Raw genomic sequence first — 20588 nt, 5'->3', positions numbered from 1 at the left:
GCCAGACGCTCGAGTCTCCCACACTACACAGTAATTGGGTGGTACCTTAGTCGCAACTTGAGGAGTCCTACCTAGGTATGGACTGATGAGAGATGCTAATGGCCAGCCAGCCCCTCAGTAAGTGCCCTTGAGTAGGTACCATACTACGCAGTTGGCCTGGTACCTACCACCTAACCTCACGCTCAGCTGCACCACTGCACCTAATCCTCCGCTTCTATCCATCCTTGCTTCTCAACCCCAAATCTCGCGCTCCTGACAGACCCGACACTGCTTCCTTCTCCCCGTCTCCTCTACTTCGTACGCCTACCTAGGTACCCTCCACTCTCCTCTCCACCGCCCCAACGACGACCGATAACCCATTCTCCGCCCGCCCTCTTCGCTCTTTCACCTTTGCCTACACTACCAGTCACCGACGACCTCTGCCTTTTTCCCCTTTCGACTTGACATATTCTGCAACACCAAACTCCGTACGAATACCTAGAAACTTTTTCTCGACGTTAATCCCATTTCGAAGCGCTTCACGACGTTTCACCCTTTGTGCGACGAGCCTCGACTAGAACGAAACACGACAGTCAGCAGCCGTATCCGTTGTAATTGTGCGCGCGTGCGCCTATGGATTGAGGGCATCTTTACGTTCGGTTTCGCCCTCCGATAACAAGAGAAATCGCCCTGCTTCGTCCACAATCATCCTTCGGATTGCCCGACCGTACGATCGGCGGATATTAAATTAGTAGTTGGATTCGCTGAGACTTTGCCTTCCATCATGTCCTCAAGTACACCCACGCCGCCAGATACAAATGGCGCCAACTCCCACAAACGCCCTCACAGCCCAGACGCCGAATCCAATGGTCGAGAAGGGGCCGCCGATAACAGCAACGTTCCCAAGCCGAAGCGCCTAGCATGTATGATATGCCGAAAGCGCAAGTTGAAGTGTGACGGAGTGCGGCCCAGTTGCAGCACTTGCGCCAGGCTTGGCCATTCTTGCGCCTACGATGAGGTTCGCAGGAAGAGTGGCCCCAAGCGAGGATATGTCAAGGCTCTAGAGGAACGACTGAGTGAGCATTCCCGTCTTTGCGCCTTGCTCTTTTTTGACCTTTGCCTTCCTCGTTCCACGTCTTCTTCTTTTCCCCGTGTGTTGCTGTCCATCGCCTTGACTGACTGAACGTCTTTACACCCTGTATAGAACAAGTCGAAACCCTGCTCAAGACCCAAGACCCTCCCCCCGTGCCATCCAATCCCTCCTCCAACATACCTCACAACTTGGACGCAGCTGCAGCGAATCGTAGCCGAACTACTGCCGCTCCGACTAGTTACAGTATTCCTAATCCCACTCTTGGTCTCGGCGGCGACCACGACGTCGACCGATGGCGCTTCACCGGCGAGTCTCCTCAGGCCCAGAATGCGGCTGCCCCTCCTATGGATGATTTCAACTTCAACTCGAGCATGTCAATAGGCATGAGCAACGCCGGGAGCAACTTCACTTGGGAAATGATTGGACTGGGCCTTGAAGAACCTCTTCCTCCACAGGAAACTATCGATGAGCTGTCAGTATCATCACGATATCTCCTCAAGGTCACCGTACTCACTGACGCTTGCTTCGCAGCCACCAAATCTTCTTTGAAAAGGTTCATCCATCCGTGCCTATGATCCACAAGTATAGATATCTAGCAGCCATGAACTTGTACGGGCCCCATCCAGCTAGCCATGTTTGAAAGCGGCTTAACCCATACTGACGTGACCGGTAGGGCTCCAAATCAACGACCGCCAGTTGCACTACGATATGCCATCTGGACCTTGTCGTGCTCAATCACTGAAAAATACCTCGACCTCAAAGACTTGTTCTATCAAAGAGCTCGTAAGTATGTCGAGGCAGATTACATCAAAGGCTATGGCGAGCACATGATATCTGTGGCTCATGCTCAGACCCATGTGCTGCTTGCCTCATACGAATTCAAGATGATGTACTTTCCGAGAGCTTGGATGAGCACGGGTTCTGCCATTCGCCTGTGTCAAATGTGAGCTCATGATATCTACCAATCAGGACTCGATAGCTAAATTGTGCTCAGGATTGGCCTGCACCGTCTCGATGGTGCCGGATTGGACGTGAAGCAGTGTCTTCCACCGCCGAGGGATTGGACCGAGCGTGAGGAGAGACGACGTACCTTTTGGATGGCATTTTGCGAAGATCGCTACGCAAGTATTGGCACTGGGTGGCCGATGACGGTGGATGAAAAGGACATCATGACAAACCTGCCTTGTACCGAGGAGTCTTTCGACATGAGCCGACCCGAGCAGACGCAGTCGCTGCAAGACTGCATGAGCCCGTCCGGGGCTGGCAAACTCTCCTCTTTTGGAGGCATCGTACTGATGGCATGCCTCTTTGGCCGCAACCTGATTCACTTGCACCGGCCTGACCCCGATGACCGAGACCACGACCTCAACGGCGAGTTCTGGAAGCGGCACCGCAACATGGACAACATCCTTCTCAACACTTCTCTCTGTTTGCCGTCGCACCTCAAGCTTCCCATTGGTCTGGGCAACCCTAACATCGTCTTCACCAATATGAGCATCCACACATCGACAATCTGTCTGCACCAGGCCGCCATCTTCAAGGCAGATAAGAACAAACTTCCGGCTTCAGTCAGTGCAGAAAGCAAGGTGCGCTGTATTACAGCGGCAAACGAGATCGCGAGTATCATGAGAATGATCTCACACATGGACCTCTCAGCGGTATGTCCAGCAAGTGTCTTGTGAGACCTGAGGTACTAACAAGTCCCAGATGAACCCCTTTATATCCTTCTGTCTTTACGTTGCAGCAAGGGTATTTGTTCAATATCTCAAGAGTCGTCCAGACGATAGCCAAACAGCCGACTCATTAAGGTTCCTTCTCTCAGCCATGAACGCACTAAAGAGAAGGAACCCTCTCACAGAATCGTTCCTTGTGCAGTTGGACGTTGACTTAGAAGCCCTTGCTATGAGAATACCAAAACTCAAGACGGCATTTCCCCGCAGCGGTGAAAGCGTGAGTGAACAATCTTCTCGGTGGTTTTACATGTGCTAATCGTTTGACAGCCCGGCTCGGCCAGCGGCAACGGCACCGCCAAGAGTGGTGCTGTGTGTGACGATCCGGAAGGCGTTCAGGGTATCATGTCCTACCGTAACGAGTGTCACTTCATGAAGACTGTGGATGATGATGGGAATGCCGCCAATGCGCCGAACATCGTTGAGCCTGGCCAGAATGACGAAAGCGCTCCCATCTCTGCCTCTGCGACGACTAATCTCGGTGGTCCAGGCGGCTGGTTGTCCGCAGAGGCATCTCTATTGTATGGTTCAAACAGTACCAACAACCTCCCATTGCATGGAAACTCATTGACACCGAGCTCCGGGTCCATGTACGACAAATCGGGATCAAGCAGTGGCCGTGTTACTGGATTCGGACAAAGCGAAAGCAGTGGCGACAACAACATGTCCGGTTCACCAGACGGTGACCAGTCTAACCGGCCAACACCGAACTCGACTGCTTCAGATCCGCGAGTGACTATGGCAGGCGGACTCGATGGGTCCGGGAGGAACTCTTTCGATGCCAACGCAGCTACGACACAATCAAACAACAACGCTCGAGGGAGCGTAGACGCAAATACTAACTACTTCAACGATGCGGGCGGTTTTGGCATCCGCACTGGGCTGACGCCGAATCAAAGGTTTTCTATGCCTGATACACCTGGAGCGGATTTTGGAATGCCGAATGGCTGGGGCGACTTGCAGGGACAGACGGGCATGACGCCTGTCGCCGAGGGTGTACTTCGATCACTGATGAATATGGGGCCGATGGATGCAATGGATCTTTCATCGTGGGATGCGACAAACTGAGCGGTTGTTAATTGACTGATCAGGTCACGGAGTAAGGAGTTCACGGCCACGAAGCCATTTTGGATTATTTTTTATGTTTCAAAATACGGCAGTTGATACTAGATGATGTCGAATGGAAATCGACGGTCTTGGATGTGTATAATACGGGACTCACTGACCGCACTAGCAGAGGCAGGCAAACGGTTGAGAGCGTTGATCTGAGATTACTGCAGGACTCATGAATAAACCACACGACTCCCACGGACAGAATGGCTGATGTATGATTGACTGATATTTCGTCAGATGCCATCTAAGGTAATTTGAACAAATTTGACGCCATCTCATCTCATGTAAGTAAAAGAACTTAACAAGAAGAGGACTGCCTGACCACAGTTGACGGTGCCCGTAGACATGAAATGGCAGCCCCTGATGAAGTAGCGTTCGTGGTGCTGGTGATGGTGGTTGCGATGGCCAAAGCTCGTCGGGCCCGTGCACCAGTTGCCGCCTTGCCGCACCCCGGCCGCACGTTGCTGAGGTAAAACCACTGGGCACCCAACGTCGACCAACACTCGTCATCCACTTTTCCCCAACCACTGCGGCGTCGACGAAGGCACGACGCATTAAAGCAGCAACACGCCGCATCTTTTTGAACACCCACCCGCGTGCGTCAAATGCCAGCAGGTCCGTCCTCGCCGTTTGAAGTCTCTCCAGCGAGCAGGGGCGAGACCATCCCTCCGCATAGTCTCCACCCCGCTGCCCAGCAGCTACAGCAGCCGCCACCGCCACCTCCGCCTTTTGCTACCGGTGCCGATGCCGGTGCCGTAACCCACTTCCGCCCCGGCTCCGGCCCCCCTACTAACAACGGGTCTTCCATCGACATGTCTGGGATGGAGGCCCACCAATCGGTATTTCATGCCGAGCTCTCACGAGATCAGGATGTACATATAACTTCTGCCGCAGACGGGCAAACTGAGCAGCAGCATGCTGTAGCAGTGCCTGGTGTCGGTGGCAGTGGTTTTGGACCAACGGGCCCGTCACCGTCCAATATTTCACACCGGTTAATCCATGGCCCCGTGATGGAGCCATCGCCAGTTCAGCATGGCCAGTTTGGTATTTTGGCGCCGGGCCTTGCAATGCCAGAAGCCATTACGATTGAGACGGGCGAGTCTCTCGTCGGGCCCGCCGGATTCATCCCTATCGACGGTACCACTACCCCCGGATGGAGGCCACACGGCAGTCTTTTGAGCACAAAATGGGTCCTCGACCCCCCGAACCTCGATGAGTGGCGGCAGAAGCTGTTTGACGCAGATGGCCTCATCATTCTCACTCATGAGCAGTCCGTTATTCCCCTACTCCAGCCGCAGCTGCAGCAGCATTGCCCAACAACCCCAAGGTACCATTGTCTAACCATGTCAAAAGATTCGAAACCTACTTTCCACACGTAGACAATGTCTACTCCCACCGCTCGACCCAAAACTACAAGAAGAAGCCCTTCATCTCGCACTACTGGGACTGCCGCCTCAAGGGCCGCCCTCCCGGCACCAAAAAGTCCGACGACCCGACCAAGAAGCGCCGCAACCGCATCTCGCGCAAGCTCAACCTGTGCGACGTCAAGATCAAGATCACAGAGTATTTCCCGGGCGCCACCCTCCACGACGTCGACGACGGCACCTACGTGCCTCTGAACGGCGGCCAGGCGCTCAACGGGGCGCACACCGTGCTCGCGCCGCCCGGGGAGAGGGAGCTGAGGGTCGCGCCCGCCACGCCGAACAACTTGCCCGCGCCCGGGCAGAAGTTTTGGACAATTCAGCGGGTTAATGGCCACATCAGCGTCAGCGGCATCTCTGGACCGCATCAGCATACCCTAGCCAAGAGCGACGAGGTGAAGAAGAATAGTATACAGCGGTATCTTGCCAAGCATAAGACCGATGCAGCCAAGGTGAGGGTTACTTACATTACGCTGATAGTGAAGATGCCTCCCCAGAAACTGATACCATGTCGCTGAAATAGAATGATGGGCCTAGAAAGGCAACGGGCCGAGCTCACTGGACCATCAAGAAGCATGAGAAAGAGAGCGATCTGAAGCTGTATTCCGCATGTTACTGGTTCGTCCTTTCTCTGGCAGAACTCTCCATCTGTCTCTCATCTATCAATCTAATTACCTCCCTCCCTTCAGCCCCTTTTCTCAGAGCGTCTGGATCGCACTCGAAGCAAAGGGCCTAGCGTACCAGTACTGCGAAGAAGATCCCTACAAGGTGGCCGCCTCGCAACCGCTGCTGGAAGCAAATCCCAGGGGAACCGTCCCTGCGATACGGCAGGGCGACTGGGCTTGTGCCGACAGCGGCGTGATATTGGAATATGTCAGTCTAAACTCCTCCGCAGATGCGCATGCCCCTTCCTCATGGAACTCCCTCTTTGTTAATCATTCGCAACATTGCCGGCTATACAGCTCGAAGACATGGACAGTACCATCCCACTCTTCCCATCCGACGTAAAGCTCCGCGCAAATTGTCGACAATGGATAGGTCACGTCAGTCATACTCCCTCCCTTGTCTTCTAGGCAAGCATCAGCACCATCATAGTCCTAACACAGAGTATCCAACCTTAGATAAACACCCGTCTCGCCCCAGCATTCTACCGCCTCCTCCGCAGCCCTGATCCGACCCTGCGACCGCAGTACATTGAGCGCCTCCAAAACGCGATCAAGGACCTCGTCCTCGCCGCCGACGAGGAAGGACCGTTCTTTCTGGGCAACACAATGTCCCTCGTTGACGTACACTTTGCGCCCTTTGCCGTCCGTCTCTCGCGCGTCCTGCAGCCGATGTGCGGGTGGCCTGCGCCCGCGCCGGGTTTGCGCTGGGCGAAGTGGCTTGACGCGCTCGAGAGCAACGTGCACGTACAGGCTACGACGAGCGGGAAAGCTGTGTATGCTGAGACTGTGGAGTTTTTGCAGGTGGCTCTTGATCCGGATGGACAGCTGAGCATTTGAAGACCGTTTGGGGAGGAAGTTTTTGCTTGTTGGATGGGTGATAAGCGTGAACATAACTACTTGGGGGACGAGAAGGATGGTGCGTAGTGAAACAGATCACAATGATTATGTATGTGGATTGGCCGAAAAAAAAAACAGGTCAAGATTTCCACTGCCCTCAAGCCAAATTATTCGAACCAGACTATTCATCCTAGGTATCCTGAAAGATGGCTTAATCCCCAACTGTTCAAAACATTATTCTTACGGATTCGTTGCCTGCGAAGGCGAAGGCGACACCCTCCTCCTCTTCAGATCATGCCACTTTTCCTTGACAGTAATCACCTCGCCTAGTTGCCTCGCCCTCTCACGCCCCTCTCCCAGCTCCTCGAGCGTTTTCTGCTCCAGCACGCGCCGCCCGGTGTCCTCGTCAATGACCCACCGCTGGGAGTCGGGCAGATAGGCCCAAGAGAAGACGGCGCCGACGGCGACAAAGGAGCCAAAGAGCAAAAAGATGAGTCCCTGCCGATTGACGGCGGTGTAGGACGAGTTGATGCCATACACGACGAGGAGGGCCACGATGCTGCCCAGCTTTCCGGCGGCAGCGGAGATGCCGTGGCAGGTGCAGCGGTAACAGGTTGGGAAGATTTCCGCTGGGATGATGAAGGTCAGGGTGTTTGCCCCTGGAGGAACAAAAAACCATCTGTCAGTTGCTGCCGGCATGTGAGCAATCGAGAAGACACGTACCAAAGTTGAACATGAAGTGGCATAGCGCCACAAATACGACAGTCGCCGGCGCTCCGGGGGTTCTGTTGACGCCATAGTATACACAACCCGTAATGACAAATAGTATAGCCAGAACGAAAAAGGAAACTGTGAGCCAAAGTCTTCTCGGGATCCTATTGGCAGCGACGACAAAACAGGCACTGCCGGCGATCGAGGCGATGGACACAGTCAACAAATACTGCTTGGCCTGTTCCAGAAGCACATCATAGATGGTGTTGCAAGGTAGAGTTGCGTCCGTCTGCCAGACCGGAAGGCCGGTCTGGCTCCATAGTCGTGCGGTTGCGTTGCCGTCAGGAAACTTGGAGTTCCAGCACGGTAGCCGGTCGTCGATGGGCGTCGGTCCCGTGGTCGCCCACATGTCTGACAGAGTCCCTCTATTGTCAAGACTGAGACCATAGAAGCTTACATCAAGGAAAAACCATGTTGCAGCGGTGCCTGCGTCATGGTTAGTCTATGTGTGCTGTCAAACACAAGAGGCCACAACTGTGAACTCTCAAGACCCGAGACGATGTCTCGTAATCCAACCCGTAGAGAATTGGGCGAAGAGCTCACCTAGTAGGTAGTACCAATTTCCGTCTTCGATGAAGTACCTGTAAAGATCCTGCTTAGAAAATTGGATGGGCATAGGCTGTTGTGAGTTGGATGGTTGCATCCCATCTTGAGGGGTCATGGGGTAGCCGGCTGTCGCGCCAGCAGGAGCGCCGTATACTCTGCGTGTTTCTCAAGGCGATACCGGGCTTGTTCCTGACCTCGAGACTGTATAATCCGCAGTCGAACAAAAAGAACCGGAAAATGATGGCTAAAAGAGCGGGGACGGCGCCAGAGCCGATGACGATGCGCCAAATGCCATCGACGGCGCGGCGACATTCCCTATCATATTTCGTGTCGAGGCCACACTGCATGGCTTGTAGGCCCTCGCTTTTGTCACGACCGACGAGAACCCAGAGGCCGACAAGTTGGGCAAGAGCTTGGCCTATGGGCTGCATCATGAATGTCTAACACTTTTGGTTAGTAGTGAGGTCCTAGGACTTAGAAGTTACTCGCTGACTGACAGAAGAGATCATAGTTCCCCTGGACTGAGTGCTCGACCATTCTGAGGTTATGACTGCGCTAAGGGGATACTCGGCACCGATGCCTTTTGTTCTTGAGTTAGTCGTGGTTGTTCGAGCCGAATCAACGGAACGGCCGAACTTGGTTGCTCACCGATACCCATCACGAAGCGCCACTATAAGAGTTCCAGATGTCAGCTGAGAAGGTCCTCAACGGAGAGTGGAGAAGAGAAGTGAAACCGGCGGTAGTAACTCACCCAGATGAAAAGAGCCAAGAAGCTCATGTCATCGAAGCCATAGCTGCTAGTGGCAACACCAATTGTCGACACAATGACAAGTACAAGCTCAATGCCATAAAGGCGTGTTCGTCCATAGAAGTCGGCCAGAAAGCCAAAGAGCAATTGACCAATCACGGATCCCAGAAGAGTGAAGAAGTTGATGAGCAGCCCTTGCCATCTTTCGCCGGGTGAAGGCCAGTACACAAATGCTATGGAGGCAAGAATAACATTTGTGGAAAAGAGGTTGTAGCTACGCAATATAGTCAATGTACTGCTGTTGGATGATCACATTCTAGGTGAGAGCATTGAGAGGATAGCTCACGAATCTGTTAGAAAACCCGATGCGGCTACGCCCCAAATACGCAGGTTCCACGAGTTGAGATCGAGCTCATAACGCAACTGACTGCGGTCCTGGAAGAATGATGAGCTAACGTCCGATGTAAGATGCGATGAAGGATCGAAGCAGCTGTCAAGGTGCGGGATGAGGCTAAGTAAGAGCTAAAGGCGCACCGAGGCGAGTGGTGGCGTAGGAACAGGAAACCAGAGACGGGACGAAATCGGTAAGTGAACGTACCTGAATATCGCGAGCGGACAAGGCGGAGCTGTCACTGCCTAAGTAGCCCCGGTTTCTTCTCACGAGAGGGTCGGGCAAAGCCGACATGGCTGCCGCTCGACTTTCTCGAGGTGATTCACTACCTACGATCGGTGGATGAGAATAGGGAGGCACGGCTTCGTTGAGCGAAGTGAGACTTGTGATACGGGGCAGTAGCTATAATACACAGTCAACCCTTGAATTGAAAAGTGCTGCGCTACCAGAGTATGAGGCGAGACAGGCTCACGCAGCAGCGCGTGTTATGCTTAGATGCAGGAGAGGTCGGATAGTCGGATTGGGGAGGTGGAAGTATGGGTCGCAGTGAGCGGGACCCATCTACAAGCAAGGGTATCTTAATCGCAAACGTAGTTGACAAAAGGCCATTGGGTTGATTGAGTGTAAAGAGATGATTTTGTCGAGTAGGAGTCATAAATGATGGTGCGGAAACGATGGGAAGAGGGCCTGAAGGAACACTCGGGAGCAACTCAGTCCTAAGGTGATCAAACGAAGAAAGAGTGAAGCCGGGCAAGGAACGTTGAGTAAGAAGGTAAGGTTGACAGGACAGGACAGGACAGGACGCTAACCACAGAGCAGGCTGACCGAGGGCTGCCAAGCGCTGAAAAGACTAAGTGAGTAGGTACCTAGGTAAGGTAGGAAACCGCAGGCTTGGATTCTGGTTTTCGGCGAGGCAAGAAAAAGGTTGCGGCAAATCTTGACAGAATCCCCTGGTTCAATTAAGGTAAGGTAAGCAACTTTCCATTGACAATGACCCCCACCTATTAGCAACCAACCAATGTGGCCGTATTCGTCTAGAGGCTGTCAATAGTCGATATTGCGTCTCTCAACCGAGCCCAGTGCTATGTCTAACTGACCAGGACTGGCCATATCCTCGGGATGAGGTAGTTGAACATCGATAGTGAGTGAACATGCATGCTCCGGCGTCAAAGAAAGCTACCTTGGGCTTAGGTTAACGTGAGACGGGCAGGGAGATGTCGAGCTATCTAAGCACGCACCACTTGCATTGCCTCGCTGAACATCGTGATCCCCAAACTTGGCCTGACAGACACTAAGTTCTCAGGCTTCTGACAGTGTGACTATGAACTGCAAGAGCTCGATCCGTTACGCCCGTACATGGAGCCATCATGTTGAGCGTTGAGCAGGTGCGCAGCCTACTGGCAGCAGACATGGTGGCAGGAGGAACAGGCTAGACTGGACCAGAATAGTTCAGTAGGGGCATGGGCCATGTACAAGTAGGTGGGCACTGAGCTGAGAGCATGACGGGAATTCCCAGTACCAGTCGCTTGAGCATGCCGTCGCTTCAGGCGCTGTCATTGGCCGACCCAACCTGACGGCGGCGGGCACCTTGAACTGGATTTGGTACGTCCAACCCCACCTACGCAGTACTTCAATACTCGATCCATCTCGCGGTATCCCCATCCGTAAATCCCATTGTCTACCTTACCTTTGGTAGGGAAGGTATCTACTGTAGGTACTCTGTACCGATACCGAAGATAGGGTTCCTTCCCGTGGTACAACGTAGCACTCATTTACCTTGGGTACGCTGCATCGCAAATGCTAGACTGGAGCATGCTTCATGTTGCTCTGAGACTGAGTACCCGGCCATGGGTGCATAAACTAGGTAGGTAGGGCAGATGGGTGAAAGAGAGAATTACGGTTGAAGCCTACACAATTGGTTGAGGTAAGCGAGACAGTTTACCGGCGGACCGTTGACAATTTTAGTCTCCGGTACGGCGGTACCCGACCAATTCTTCGGATCCTCGTCCGCACCCGGGACCCTGTGGTATTCCCATTGCCCACCACTACCCATTTCCCTCCTACCTTACTGCATGCTGGGCATCCCGTCGCAGTAAGGTAAGGTACTGTTCCGAACGTCCTTCCCCCTTATTTGCCTGCCCTTCATCTACCAAAGTCCATCCGCCAACAGACGGGATCCCCCCTCGTCTGCCATCTGACTCCGCACCCGGCCCTTCACCACCAACATATTGCGACCCCGCTCCGTCCGTCAAATCGTCCCCCATCCTCGCTTGACTTTCGGAAGCCGCGTCTTTGTCTGCTTCAACCATACCAACTCAATTACCCAAGGTAGTTAACTCTTCTCCAACATCAAGCCTCGCTTTACCACGGCGCCGTGCTAGTCTTGTGCCAGGTCACAACCTCCACCGGCCCCGTTCCCGGCACTGGTATTGGCACCTGCTTTGCTGACGGCTTGGCTATTAGATTTCTCTAACGGTACCCGACCTCTTAGGCGCCACTATCCGTACTATCTCAGAAATATCAAGCTTGCACCCTGCCGGCCGTCACTTGCCTCGGCGCCCCTCGTTCCTTCTCCGTCTGCGACACAGCCATCCGCCTTATCGTCCTTTCCCAACATTAGTTTGATGCTAGGTGCAGCGCCTGTCGTCCCTTCGCCCCGTGCAAAGCTCCAGGACCATCGTTACCTCGAGCGAGGAATTGGCACCCGTATACCTTCTCGCCGTCGCATCCTCCCGCCGTTTGAATGCATCCGTCCCGAGATCTAAGCGCGCTTACCCTCCCGACGACCACACGATTTCGAACCGCCAGACGAATCGGCCATATACTCCAATCTCCAACACCATGCCATGATTGCCATCTCAACTCCCCGCAGCCTTTTATTGATTTGTTGACAAGGCTCCGAGACAAGAACTAGGCCAAGGCCTTTCAAGCATGGCCGCCTCGTCTTCCTCCGGCTCGTCTTTTACCTCCTCCTCCCTTGGCCGGCCCCCTTCCTACGGCCAGCCATACGCAAGCCCCATTGACTCGACCTGGACACCAACGTCAGGCGCCTCGACGATATCGGCCCTCACCTCCGAGGCCTCAGCACCGCACGCCTCTCTTCATCCTCTGGATCTTGGACCTCCAGGCTATCAAGCAACTATGTACCATTTTTCTACTACTCGATTCGAAGCCCCTCTTTCCAAATCTCCGTAACCATACATCTCGAAAGTAGTCTTTGCCCCTTTCTGACTCTTGTTGATCTTCAGAACCCTCTTTGAGAATACCCCCAACGAGCGCACGGTTTATCTTGGCCCTTGGGAGGTTGTCGGCTCCGAGCAGCGTCGCGTACTATGGCAGTGCAGCTACCAGAGCGAGCTTCTTGAACACTTCCGTACCTCATCCCCCGCATCAATCATCCGAGCCAGGGGCCATCATTCTGACCATAGTTTAGTTCCGTCCGACGTGCCCGCCGACATCTTTCCTCATACCTTGCACGCCCGTCATCGTCCATACACAGATTCTTGCGAACTCGAGCTTTTTGTCAGCTTTCGCGAGCCACATAGAGTCAGATACACTACCGGCGAAGGTGTGGTGGTTCATGACCACCTTACCGAGGTCAAGTACGAGTTCACCACCGTGGAAAGCTCTATACGCTTCCAGGGAGATATTCGTCGGAAAGACTTGGTTGATTACTACGATGTTGACGTCGTCTGGTCCGATCAGCACGGAAGAACGGACGGCTTTGGTAATATTAGGGGCATGGGATTGGTACAGAGGCTCAAACTCTGGAGGGACCGATACTCGACTTACCACTCGCTGACCGTTCTTGCAAATCGTGCGAGTGGCCGGCAATATCGAGAATACGAAATCCACAATTTTGAGGGCGAACTGCGTAACCGCGACGATCGACACCGCCAGGTCCGCTTGACAGTTCGCGGAAGTCGACGCAGCAGCGCTCCCGATAACAGCAGTTCCCGCTCACGCTTCAACCTGGCACAACGAATGCGTCCCCGCGTGCGTTCCGGTTCTCAAGGGGGCCCATCGACTTCTGACGGAGCACCGTCGGGCACACTGAATATTCGCTATATAGGCGTACAGTTCAGTAAACGTGAAGGTATGGCGAACCACTTCTTAGCAGGCATTGAGCGCCTCGTTGCGAAATTATCACACCCTTGCTACCCCACCTTGGGAAGGGATATGGACATTTGACTTACACGGAATAGATTACCTTCGGTTTTTGGAGAGTTGGGTCGTAGCGCACAGCTCCGACAGCGAGTTTCACGGCATACCTTTTCCTGCCCACCATGTTGAGCTGCCATCGCCGGAAATGCTTCCTGGAGAAATGTCTGAACTGCCGTCCCCTGATATCTCTCGAGGCTTGGAGCCAGTGGTGGAGCCCCCAGATCCTTATGAGTCTGACTCGGCTGCTTGAACGGCTCCTCGATCGACGACAAACTTCAACTGCAGCCGTTTCAGGCCACAGAACAACGAGTGGATAAGAGGAGTCGGGCTGCCATTGACTGACTCGTCTCTTCGGGTTTGACCTGGCTTATTCTGCAACTTCCGTCATCCACAAGAAGGGAAGATACCTATGAGGTGTAACGCTGCACAGGATCCTGATGGAACGAATCCTGATCGACACCCAGCTCGCGGAATATCGACATCACAACGGAGTGCGCGATGGTGGGTTATGGTTCCACGCAAGAGCTCGCAACTGGGCTTGGTGTATTGCATCAGGCAACTCCAAAAAGTGGTGTGTTATTTGCATGGCTAGAAGGCGCCGCTTTGGGTTCCCGGGTCCGGGCGTTGACAGGTTTGACAGGCCCCACAGAGCCTCCACTTCTGCGCTATCTGGTGGGGTGACAAGGCACGGCGCGGGGTTCCGTAGCTGCCAGCTCCCAGCAGACCCCCGCCCCCAGAAGTCCAATAGCACCATGGAACGTCACCACACCCGGCCAAGGCGGGCGTTTGCAGCGAGAAGAAGCTCAGATCATGGTGCCCAGGGCAACACCGCCCACTTCGGCTCTTGACCATTCCACCGCCGACGTCTACTGATGATGACCTTCTTAAAAGCTTACGATCTCGCCCAATTCAGCTCGTCGTATCTTGACCTGTCTCGTCCAACTGCGTCCTAAATTCAACACATTGATTCTCAATTGTCTAATACGAGACACCACCATCAGGTGGTCGATTCATTTTTCATCGACCGAGCCAACGGACCCAACTGTGGGTTGCATAACACGCCGATCGACCACATCCTGCTGCCGATTCTCGGTTTTAAAAGGCATTCGAGACGAACTCTCCGTTCTTACTGCAGACCACCACTGCACATCCAGATCCTATCCACGATGAAGGTTATCCTTGCCATTAACGCGGGTTCAAGCTCTGTCAAAATCTCGGTGTACTCAGCCGAGCCAAAGCAGTCACCCCGCCAGATTGCAGAGACATCTATCAGTGGTCTGACGGCTCCACCGGCTCAGGTATCGTACACCCGCGGCGGCGTTGAAGTCAAGAACGAGGATCTGGAGGATAAGGTGTCTACACAAGATGATGCTTTCAGGGTGCTTCTAAAGACCCTGATTGATGACGCAGAATTGCCCGAGATCAAGCAAAAGGCCGATATTGCCTTGACATGTCACCGCATCGTGCATGGAGGCGACTATCCGTGCTCCCAAGTTATCACCCAGGACACATATCATCACCTAGAGGAGCTCAGCGACCTTGCCCCGCTGCATAACGGCCCGGCCCTTGATATCGTAAACTCTTGCGTGGAGCAGCTGCCCGACGCTGTCAACGTTGCATGCTTTGACACACAGTTCCACTCCACCATCCCCGATCACGTCCGCACGTACCCCATCAACCAAGAAATAGCTAAAAAGAACCACCTCAGAAAGTTCGGATTTCATGGCGTCAGCTACTCCTTTATCACTCGGTCCGTCGCCGAGTTCCTCGGTAAGGAGACCAAAGACTTGAACATCATCGCTCTTCATCTTGGGAGTGGTGCAAGCGCTTGCGCCATCCGAAACGGCCAGAGTTGGGATACAAGCATGGGATTGACGCCCGTTGCCGGCTTGCCCGGGGCTACGAGAAGCGGGAATGTGGATCCGAGGTAAATCGTAGCCAACGTTCGTTGCGCGTGTTTAGCAGCTAGCTAACTTGTGTGTGCGCACAGTCTCGTCTTTCACTACGCGAGTGACGTCGGAAAGCTCTCCCCTAATTCAACATCAAAGTTGCATCTTACCGAGGCTGAAGAAATTCTCAACAAACAAAGCGGATGGAAGGCCCTGACAGGAACGACCAACTTCGGTGTCATTGCTTCTTCGGACGAGCCTACGCACAGACTCGCATTCGAAATTTTTGTTGACAGGATATGCGCCTTCATCGGCTCCTACTTTGTCGCCCTTCATGGCGATGTGGATGCATTGGTCTTTGCCGGTGGCATCGGCGAGAAGAGCGATAAGCTACGGAAACGCGTCGTAGAACAGTGTACCTGCCTTGGCTTCACCATCGACGACGAGCTCAACAGCAGGAAGATTGTCGATACGGTGCAGGAAGTCGGTAAGAACAGAGCCAAGTGTCGTACACTGGTCTGTCAAACGGACGAGCAGTATGAGATGGCAAGACTCTGCACAGAGAAGGAGGAACTCTGGAAACAGCAGTAGTCTTCAGCTCGTGTCAAGGGGCAGCCGTCGGTTTCTCAACGATCGCGATGAGCTGTTGATGTTGCACAGGTTTGCTCCGATGATGAAAGGCACTGGCGTATGGGGCTGGCGCAATAGTTCTGGGTTGAGACAGACGGATAATTAGAGGTGCCAACACCGGAGGCGGGGCTCAAAGGGCTACAAGATAGACTTAATGGAAAGACGAAACCATCCACCGAATTGAGCCGCCCTCAAGACCACTTGAACAGTCCATCAGCCAGAGCAAAAGACGCCCATGTGCTCATACGCCCTAGCCTCACCGCACACCCCCTCAGACCTCGTGGGAAGGAAACCGTTTGCGCAGCGATCTAGCGTATACCGACCAACGAGCGTGGGATGTTCCAACTTACATTCCAGCGGCGAGCGGGTAAGTGGCCTGCGTCGTTTTATTTGACAGCGTCCACAATATCCCAGGCAACAGCAGGTGGACCGATCCGGGTTACCATTCACGCCTCGTTCCATTCCAACGGGAGAGGCAGGCTTGAGGTAGACGGGGCCTTGTCTCCGGGGTGTGTAGAAGACAGAAAGCGGAAGGGGGAAAAGTAAAGAGGTGGTAGAGGAGGCAGAAAATAGAGACATATCCGTACGCATTGGATGCCATGTTCGGGCCGAGGAGGTCAAGTAGAGTTAGTTGCTGTGGTGGTTCTTGTCCATGTTTCAAAGGACCAAAAACAATCGCGAGGAGAAGCAAGGACAGAAGGGTAAGAAAGAAAAGAAAAACAGTAGATCGAGATCTTTAAATCGTTGCTGCTGCTGCTGCTTGCTTGGGATCCGACGGGATGGGCAATGCGGCGTGGCATGACAGCCCCCGAACACCTAGGAACGTCGAAGTTCAAAACACATACATGCAATGCTGGAGAATTTCTCCCCAACCGCCACCCCCCTCCCCCATCTTCCCAGACAAGCATCCCTGTACTCCGTTGAGATAGGCATCTCTCCTATGCCGGACTTGGGATGGAGAACGAGAGACACGCCCGGGAAGACAGGACTGAACAAACCTCTGGAATTTGTCTTTAACCGTCTGATCGGGATCACAAAGGCTCATCAGCGTGGGAAAATGGGGGAATTTTGCTTGGGGGCCGCGCGGATTCTGGTATGTCTTGCCCATGCCGTGTGGGCTCAAACAGCTAGGCGGTGGGTTGGAATGCATCGTGGGAATTTTGATGTATTTTTTTTTTGTCTTTGCCTTCTCGTTTACCAGCTGCGTGGCACAGAGACACGATGGTGAGACAAGAATGCCTTCTTGGGAACTTCTCTCGTGATGTTTCGAAGAACATCGTGATGGTTGGGTTAGCCAGCCACTTTGGTGACTCTACTCACGTAAAGACAGCGAATGAAGAGGGCAGAAGTGAGCATGCTTGTTCAACGTGTGTTTATATTTCTTCTTTTTTTTGCTTGACCTCGCCGCCGGCTATAAACCAAGACGACAGGCAGTGGGAGTGATATCGACCTTGGGACAGACTCCCAACTTCCCATCCACTCATGTGTGTAAGTGGTCTATGAGAAAGATCGTCCACCCCCGGTCTTGGGCGCAGCTGGTATCTAGAATCCGCGCGCCCATCCATGAAAACTCACTCTCCAACTTTCCAGCATCCTCATCATCCCAGTTTTCTTCCAAAAAGAGAGCCTGTCTGGGAAACCTCGTGTATATGTATCCCATTCCTAACCAGGAATAGCCTTTTTCCTCATCTTAAAACAAACAATCGCAGTGATGCGTCTGCCCCTCGGTACTGATTGAATCGAGGATTCGGGTATGTGTACGAAACCGTGAAGAAACCAACGCCGTGTAGAGAAGAAATCCGCCCCCCGGGTTGAAAACCTCCGCGGTTCAAAAACAAAACGTGATATATAACGCCGCGCCATTTTTGTTGCCTTGTTTCCCTTCCGTGTATGTGCAGGTACGCCATTCGTATGCTTTGCGACCCTCTATCACTCCGAATGACAACATAAAATCAACTAAAAACTAGGAAAGAAGGAAACATGGGAGAGGAAAGACTCCTCAATGCGAAGGGTTAATCACCCGTCACAATCGAGAGCCACCGTGCGAAGTTCTCCACACCGTTGGCCATAGGAGCGGCCGAAAGAAATAGAGAATGATGGGGTATTGTATAGGACACGCTGCAAGAGTCCACCGGGTATAAGTGTTGAAACTGCCCAAGAGGGAGAGATAGAAGAGACATGCAATCGTTCTGATCCCAACAAAACTCTATGCACCTTCTTGGCAAGCGACAGCCATAGCCAGCGCGTCCAGGCCGCTGCTGGGTGTTCTTGCAGCGCTGGGGCGGCTTACAAGCGGCATGTGCAGGCCGCGAAGATCCCATGCGCCGCTAGCAGCGGGGGATGGGAGAGGAGCTTGGCCGGGAGGATATCCGTAAGGAGACTCGCCCTCCCACATGGGCTGGTCGCGGGAAGCACGGTTGCTGGCGGCAGCGGCCCTAACGGATGATGAAGAGGACCTGCGTCCGGATGCTGATAGACCGCCCATTGAGGGACGTGAAGCCTTCGCGGAGGTGGAGGAGCGAGACTTGTCCTTGTAGTGAGTCTCGAGATGCTGCTTCATGTTGTCCGCTCTGGTGAACTTCTTTTGGCAGCCGTGGAAAGTGCATTGAACAGCCTTCTCGGCAGTGTGGATCTTGGAGTGACGAGAGGCATGACCTGAAGTGGTGAAGGTCTTCTCGCATCCGTGGCTGTCGCGGTAGCGGCAAGGGTATCTCTTGCCCGGGCGTTCCGGCAAGGGTGATGTTGCTGAGCTGTCCTCCTCATACGAAGCTGCACGGCTATTGTTCGCGTACGCAGGGCGCTTTGCGGGCATGTCGTAGTCGTCGTACATGGGTTGGCCAGGGAATGCGCCTACTCTAGAAGGGTCATACGAGGTAGGAGTCATGGGCGAAAGAGGATCGTTGCTCGCGTTGGAGTCGTAAGAGTCGGAGCGGAGGAGCTCGGGAGTGTGAGGTGAGGAAGAGTTGCTTCGTGGTGCCGGGTGGAAGGGTTGTGAGATGACCTGGTTGACTGTGCGGAAGTCCATTCTTTGGTGGGCGGGTTGGGCGATAGGCTCGTCGTTCAGGAGAGAGACCTGGCGGCCGGTAGCATCTCGGGCATGCATTTTGGAGAGATTGGACATATATCCGGGTTGAAGAGCTGTGATTGAGTCGAGGTGGAATTTTGTTCCTTTGTGTAATCTTTGATTGAATAAAAGAGGTATCAAGTCTGTGTTGTTTTTGGCGACGAGGCCCTACTGTGTCCCACTAGTGATTAATGTAGAGAGGTTGTTGACGATGTGGTCGTGCCTGGGATGGTCGGCCTGTATAAAGTAGTATTTGGAGAGGATCCGGAAAGTTGATGTGAGGTGAGGCTGGACAATTGGTGAAGAGAGAGTAAGAGGTAGTGGTGCAGCTAATCAAGCCGCAGGAGGGTGAGGCGCAAGTGAAGTATTATACCAGCCAGGAGAGAGATGCGGATCGAGGCAGAGAGGAGGTAGAAAGCTCGGGAGGTCAGCGGGCAGAGGGGGTGGGCCGAAGCAAAGTATCTCAACGAGGGGACCTGGGCCGGTCGGCATGGATGGAGGGAAAGGGAAGGAGTGTGCAGAAAGCTGAATGGGGTGGAGGAGTGTATGGGAGTGTTTGGAGAGGGGGAAAAGAATTGGGTATAGGGTAGACCAGAGATGAGCATGGGGCATGGGAAAGAGAATTGCGCACCTTTGGCACCTTGTGGTCGCTGTCTGGGATGCCACAAAAGGTACGTGGGTTGAGGTACCGGACCTCTCTGTAGTGAGATGAGGTACCTTCACGCACTTCAGCAAAAAGAGGTACCTCACCTCAGTGAGGCAGGTAGGTCCTGGGTTTACCTCAGTGTGCCTGGAGACTGAAGTCAGGGTGTCAGTGTGTGTCTTCCCCCCCAGCGGCGACAACGACAGCAGGCAGTGGCGCACCTGTACGTACCTGACAGCCTACTTGATTCGGGCAGGGGTCGAGAATGAGTGCGAAGAGAAAGTACGTACCCTGACAAGGAAAGGCCGGAGCCACAGCGTGGAAGGTCCGGTCGTGAGGTAGCCACCGTGTACGACACCCCCTTCGACCACCCCCCCCCCCCTTGGCGACCCCCAAGTCCCCTCATCAGGGCCACATCCCTTTCTCTCTCACTCTCATTCACTCCAGGAGAGGTACCTCTCTCTCTTCGTTATTACGAGCACCCCTTGCTCAGCGGTTCCAGCTCCAATTCTCTCTGCAGGGTAGCTCCCCGAGTCTTCGCGGCGGGCGGCTACGCACCCCGGGGTGGGGTATGTGTGGACTCTCCTCCTTTCCCCTCTCCTTCTCTGTTTTCGCTCTCACACTCTGGGACCTCTTCCGGGGCTTATTGTCTAGGTACTTCTCAAAAAAAAAAAAGCTCCCGCGGAAGAGGGAGAGGGAGAGGGGACTCGACGCACGATGGTAATCTCTAAACTCTCAACTTCCCGTACCTTTCTGTATTGGTAGGGGCTGTCGTGATAACAGCATTATTGGATGTCCATGTCATTTTGCCTTCTTAGACATTCGAGCCGAACTACCTTGCATTTCTCGGCTTCCTGACAAAATTGACCAAGAGTTTTCTGCTTCCGAGACCGACAGTTTACGA

General features: G+C 53.7%; 7 protein-coding genes across 7 annotated transcripts; 4 read left to right on the top strand and 3 right to left on the bottom strand.

The window, feature by feature from the left end:
* Nucleotides 1-763: 763 nt before the first annotated feature.
* Nucleotides 764-3870, top strand: CTAM01_06779 (fungal specific transcription factor; the record flags this gene model as incomplete). Its single annotated transcript, XM_060522805.1, has 7 exons — nt 764-1055; nt 1184-1544; nt 1604-1681; nt 1746-2015; nt 2067-2730; nt 2780-3022; nt 3073-3870. 7 exons carry the CDS (start codon nt 764-766, stop codon nt 3868-3870), a joined length of 2706 nt encoding a protein of 901 aa, XP_060382650.1.
* A 650-nt stretch (nt 3871-4520) lies between these two features.
* CTAM01_06778 (glutathione S-transferase domain-containing protein) lies at nt 4521-6838 on the top strand (the record flags this gene model as incomplete). The annotated part of the gene is made up of 6 exons (XM_060522804.1): nt 4521-5185; nt 5269-5788; nt 5860-5954; nt 6026-6209; nt 6299-6379; nt 6458-6838. The coding sequence occupies 6 exons, from the start codon at nt 4521-4523 to the stop codon at nt 6836-6838; spliced, it is 1926 nt and encodes a 641-aa protein (XP_060382649.1).
* Nucleotides 6839-7078: 240 nt separating this feature from the next.
* Nucleotides 7079-9588, bottom strand: CTAM01_06777 (phosphate transporter; the record flags this gene model as incomplete). Its single annotated transcript, XM_060522803.1, has 9 exons — nt 7079-7497; nt 7562-8035; nt 8153-8310; nt 8378-8595; nt 8653-8735; nt 8804-8825; nt 8907-9177; nt 9250-9338; nt 9502-9588. 9 exons carry the CDS (start codon nt 9586-9588, stop codon nt 7079-7081), a joined length of 1821 nt encoding a protein of 606 aa, XP_060382648.1.
* A 2637-nt stretch (nt 9589-12225) lies between these two features.
* CTAM01_06776 (uncharacterized protein) lies at nt 12226-13708 on the top strand (the record flags this gene model as incomplete). The annotated part of the gene is made up of 3 exons (XM_060522802.1): nt 12226-12437; nt 12543-13390; nt 13500-13708. The coding sequence occupies 3 exons, from the start codon at nt 12226-12228 to the stop codon at nt 13706-13708; spliced, it is 1269 nt and encodes a 422-aa protein (XP_060382647.1).
* A 916-nt stretch (nt 13709-14624) lies between these two features.
* Nucleotides 14625-15938, top strand: CTAM01_06775 (acetate kinase; the record flags this gene model as incomplete). The annotated part of the gene is made up of 2 exons (XM_060522801.1): nt 14625-15385; nt 15449-15938. 2 exons carry the CDS (start codon nt 14625-14627, stop codon nt 15936-15938), a joined length of 1251 nt encoding a protein of 416 aa, XP_060382646.1.
* A 1724-nt stretch (nt 15939-17662) lies between these two features.
* On the bottom strand, nt 17663-17884 carry CTAM01_06774 (uncharacterized protein; the record flags this gene model as incomplete). The annotated part of the gene is made up of 1 exon (XM_060522800.1): nt 17663-17884. The coding sequence occupies one exon, from the start codon at nt 17882-17884 to the stop codon at nt 17663-17665; it is 222 nt and encodes a 73-aa protein (XP_060382645.1).
* Nucleotides 17885-18183: 299 nt separating this feature from the next.
* CTAM01_06773 (uncharacterized protein) lies at nt 18184-19080 on the bottom strand (the record flags this gene model as incomplete). Its single annotated transcript, XM_060522799.1, has 1 exon — nt 18184-19080. One exon carries the CDS (start codon nt 19078-19080, stop codon nt 18184-18186), a length of 897 nt encoding a protein of 298 aa, XP_060382644.1.
* Nucleotides 19081-20588: the final 1508 nt, after the last annotated feature.

The sequence above is a fragment of the Colletotrichum tamarilloi genome (genome assembly GCF_030869305.1).
Source record: "Colletotrichum tamarilloi strain Tom-12 chromosome Unknown Scaffold_19.1, whole genome shotgun sequence".
In the NCBI taxonomy this organism is placed as follows: domain Eukaryota; kingdom Fungi; phylum Ascomycota; class Sordariomycetes; order Glomerellales; family Glomerellaceae; genus Colletotrichum; species Colletotrichum tamarilloi.
Note: the sequence above shows the minus strand (reverse complement) of the source record. Positions and strands in the feature narration are given on the sequence as shown.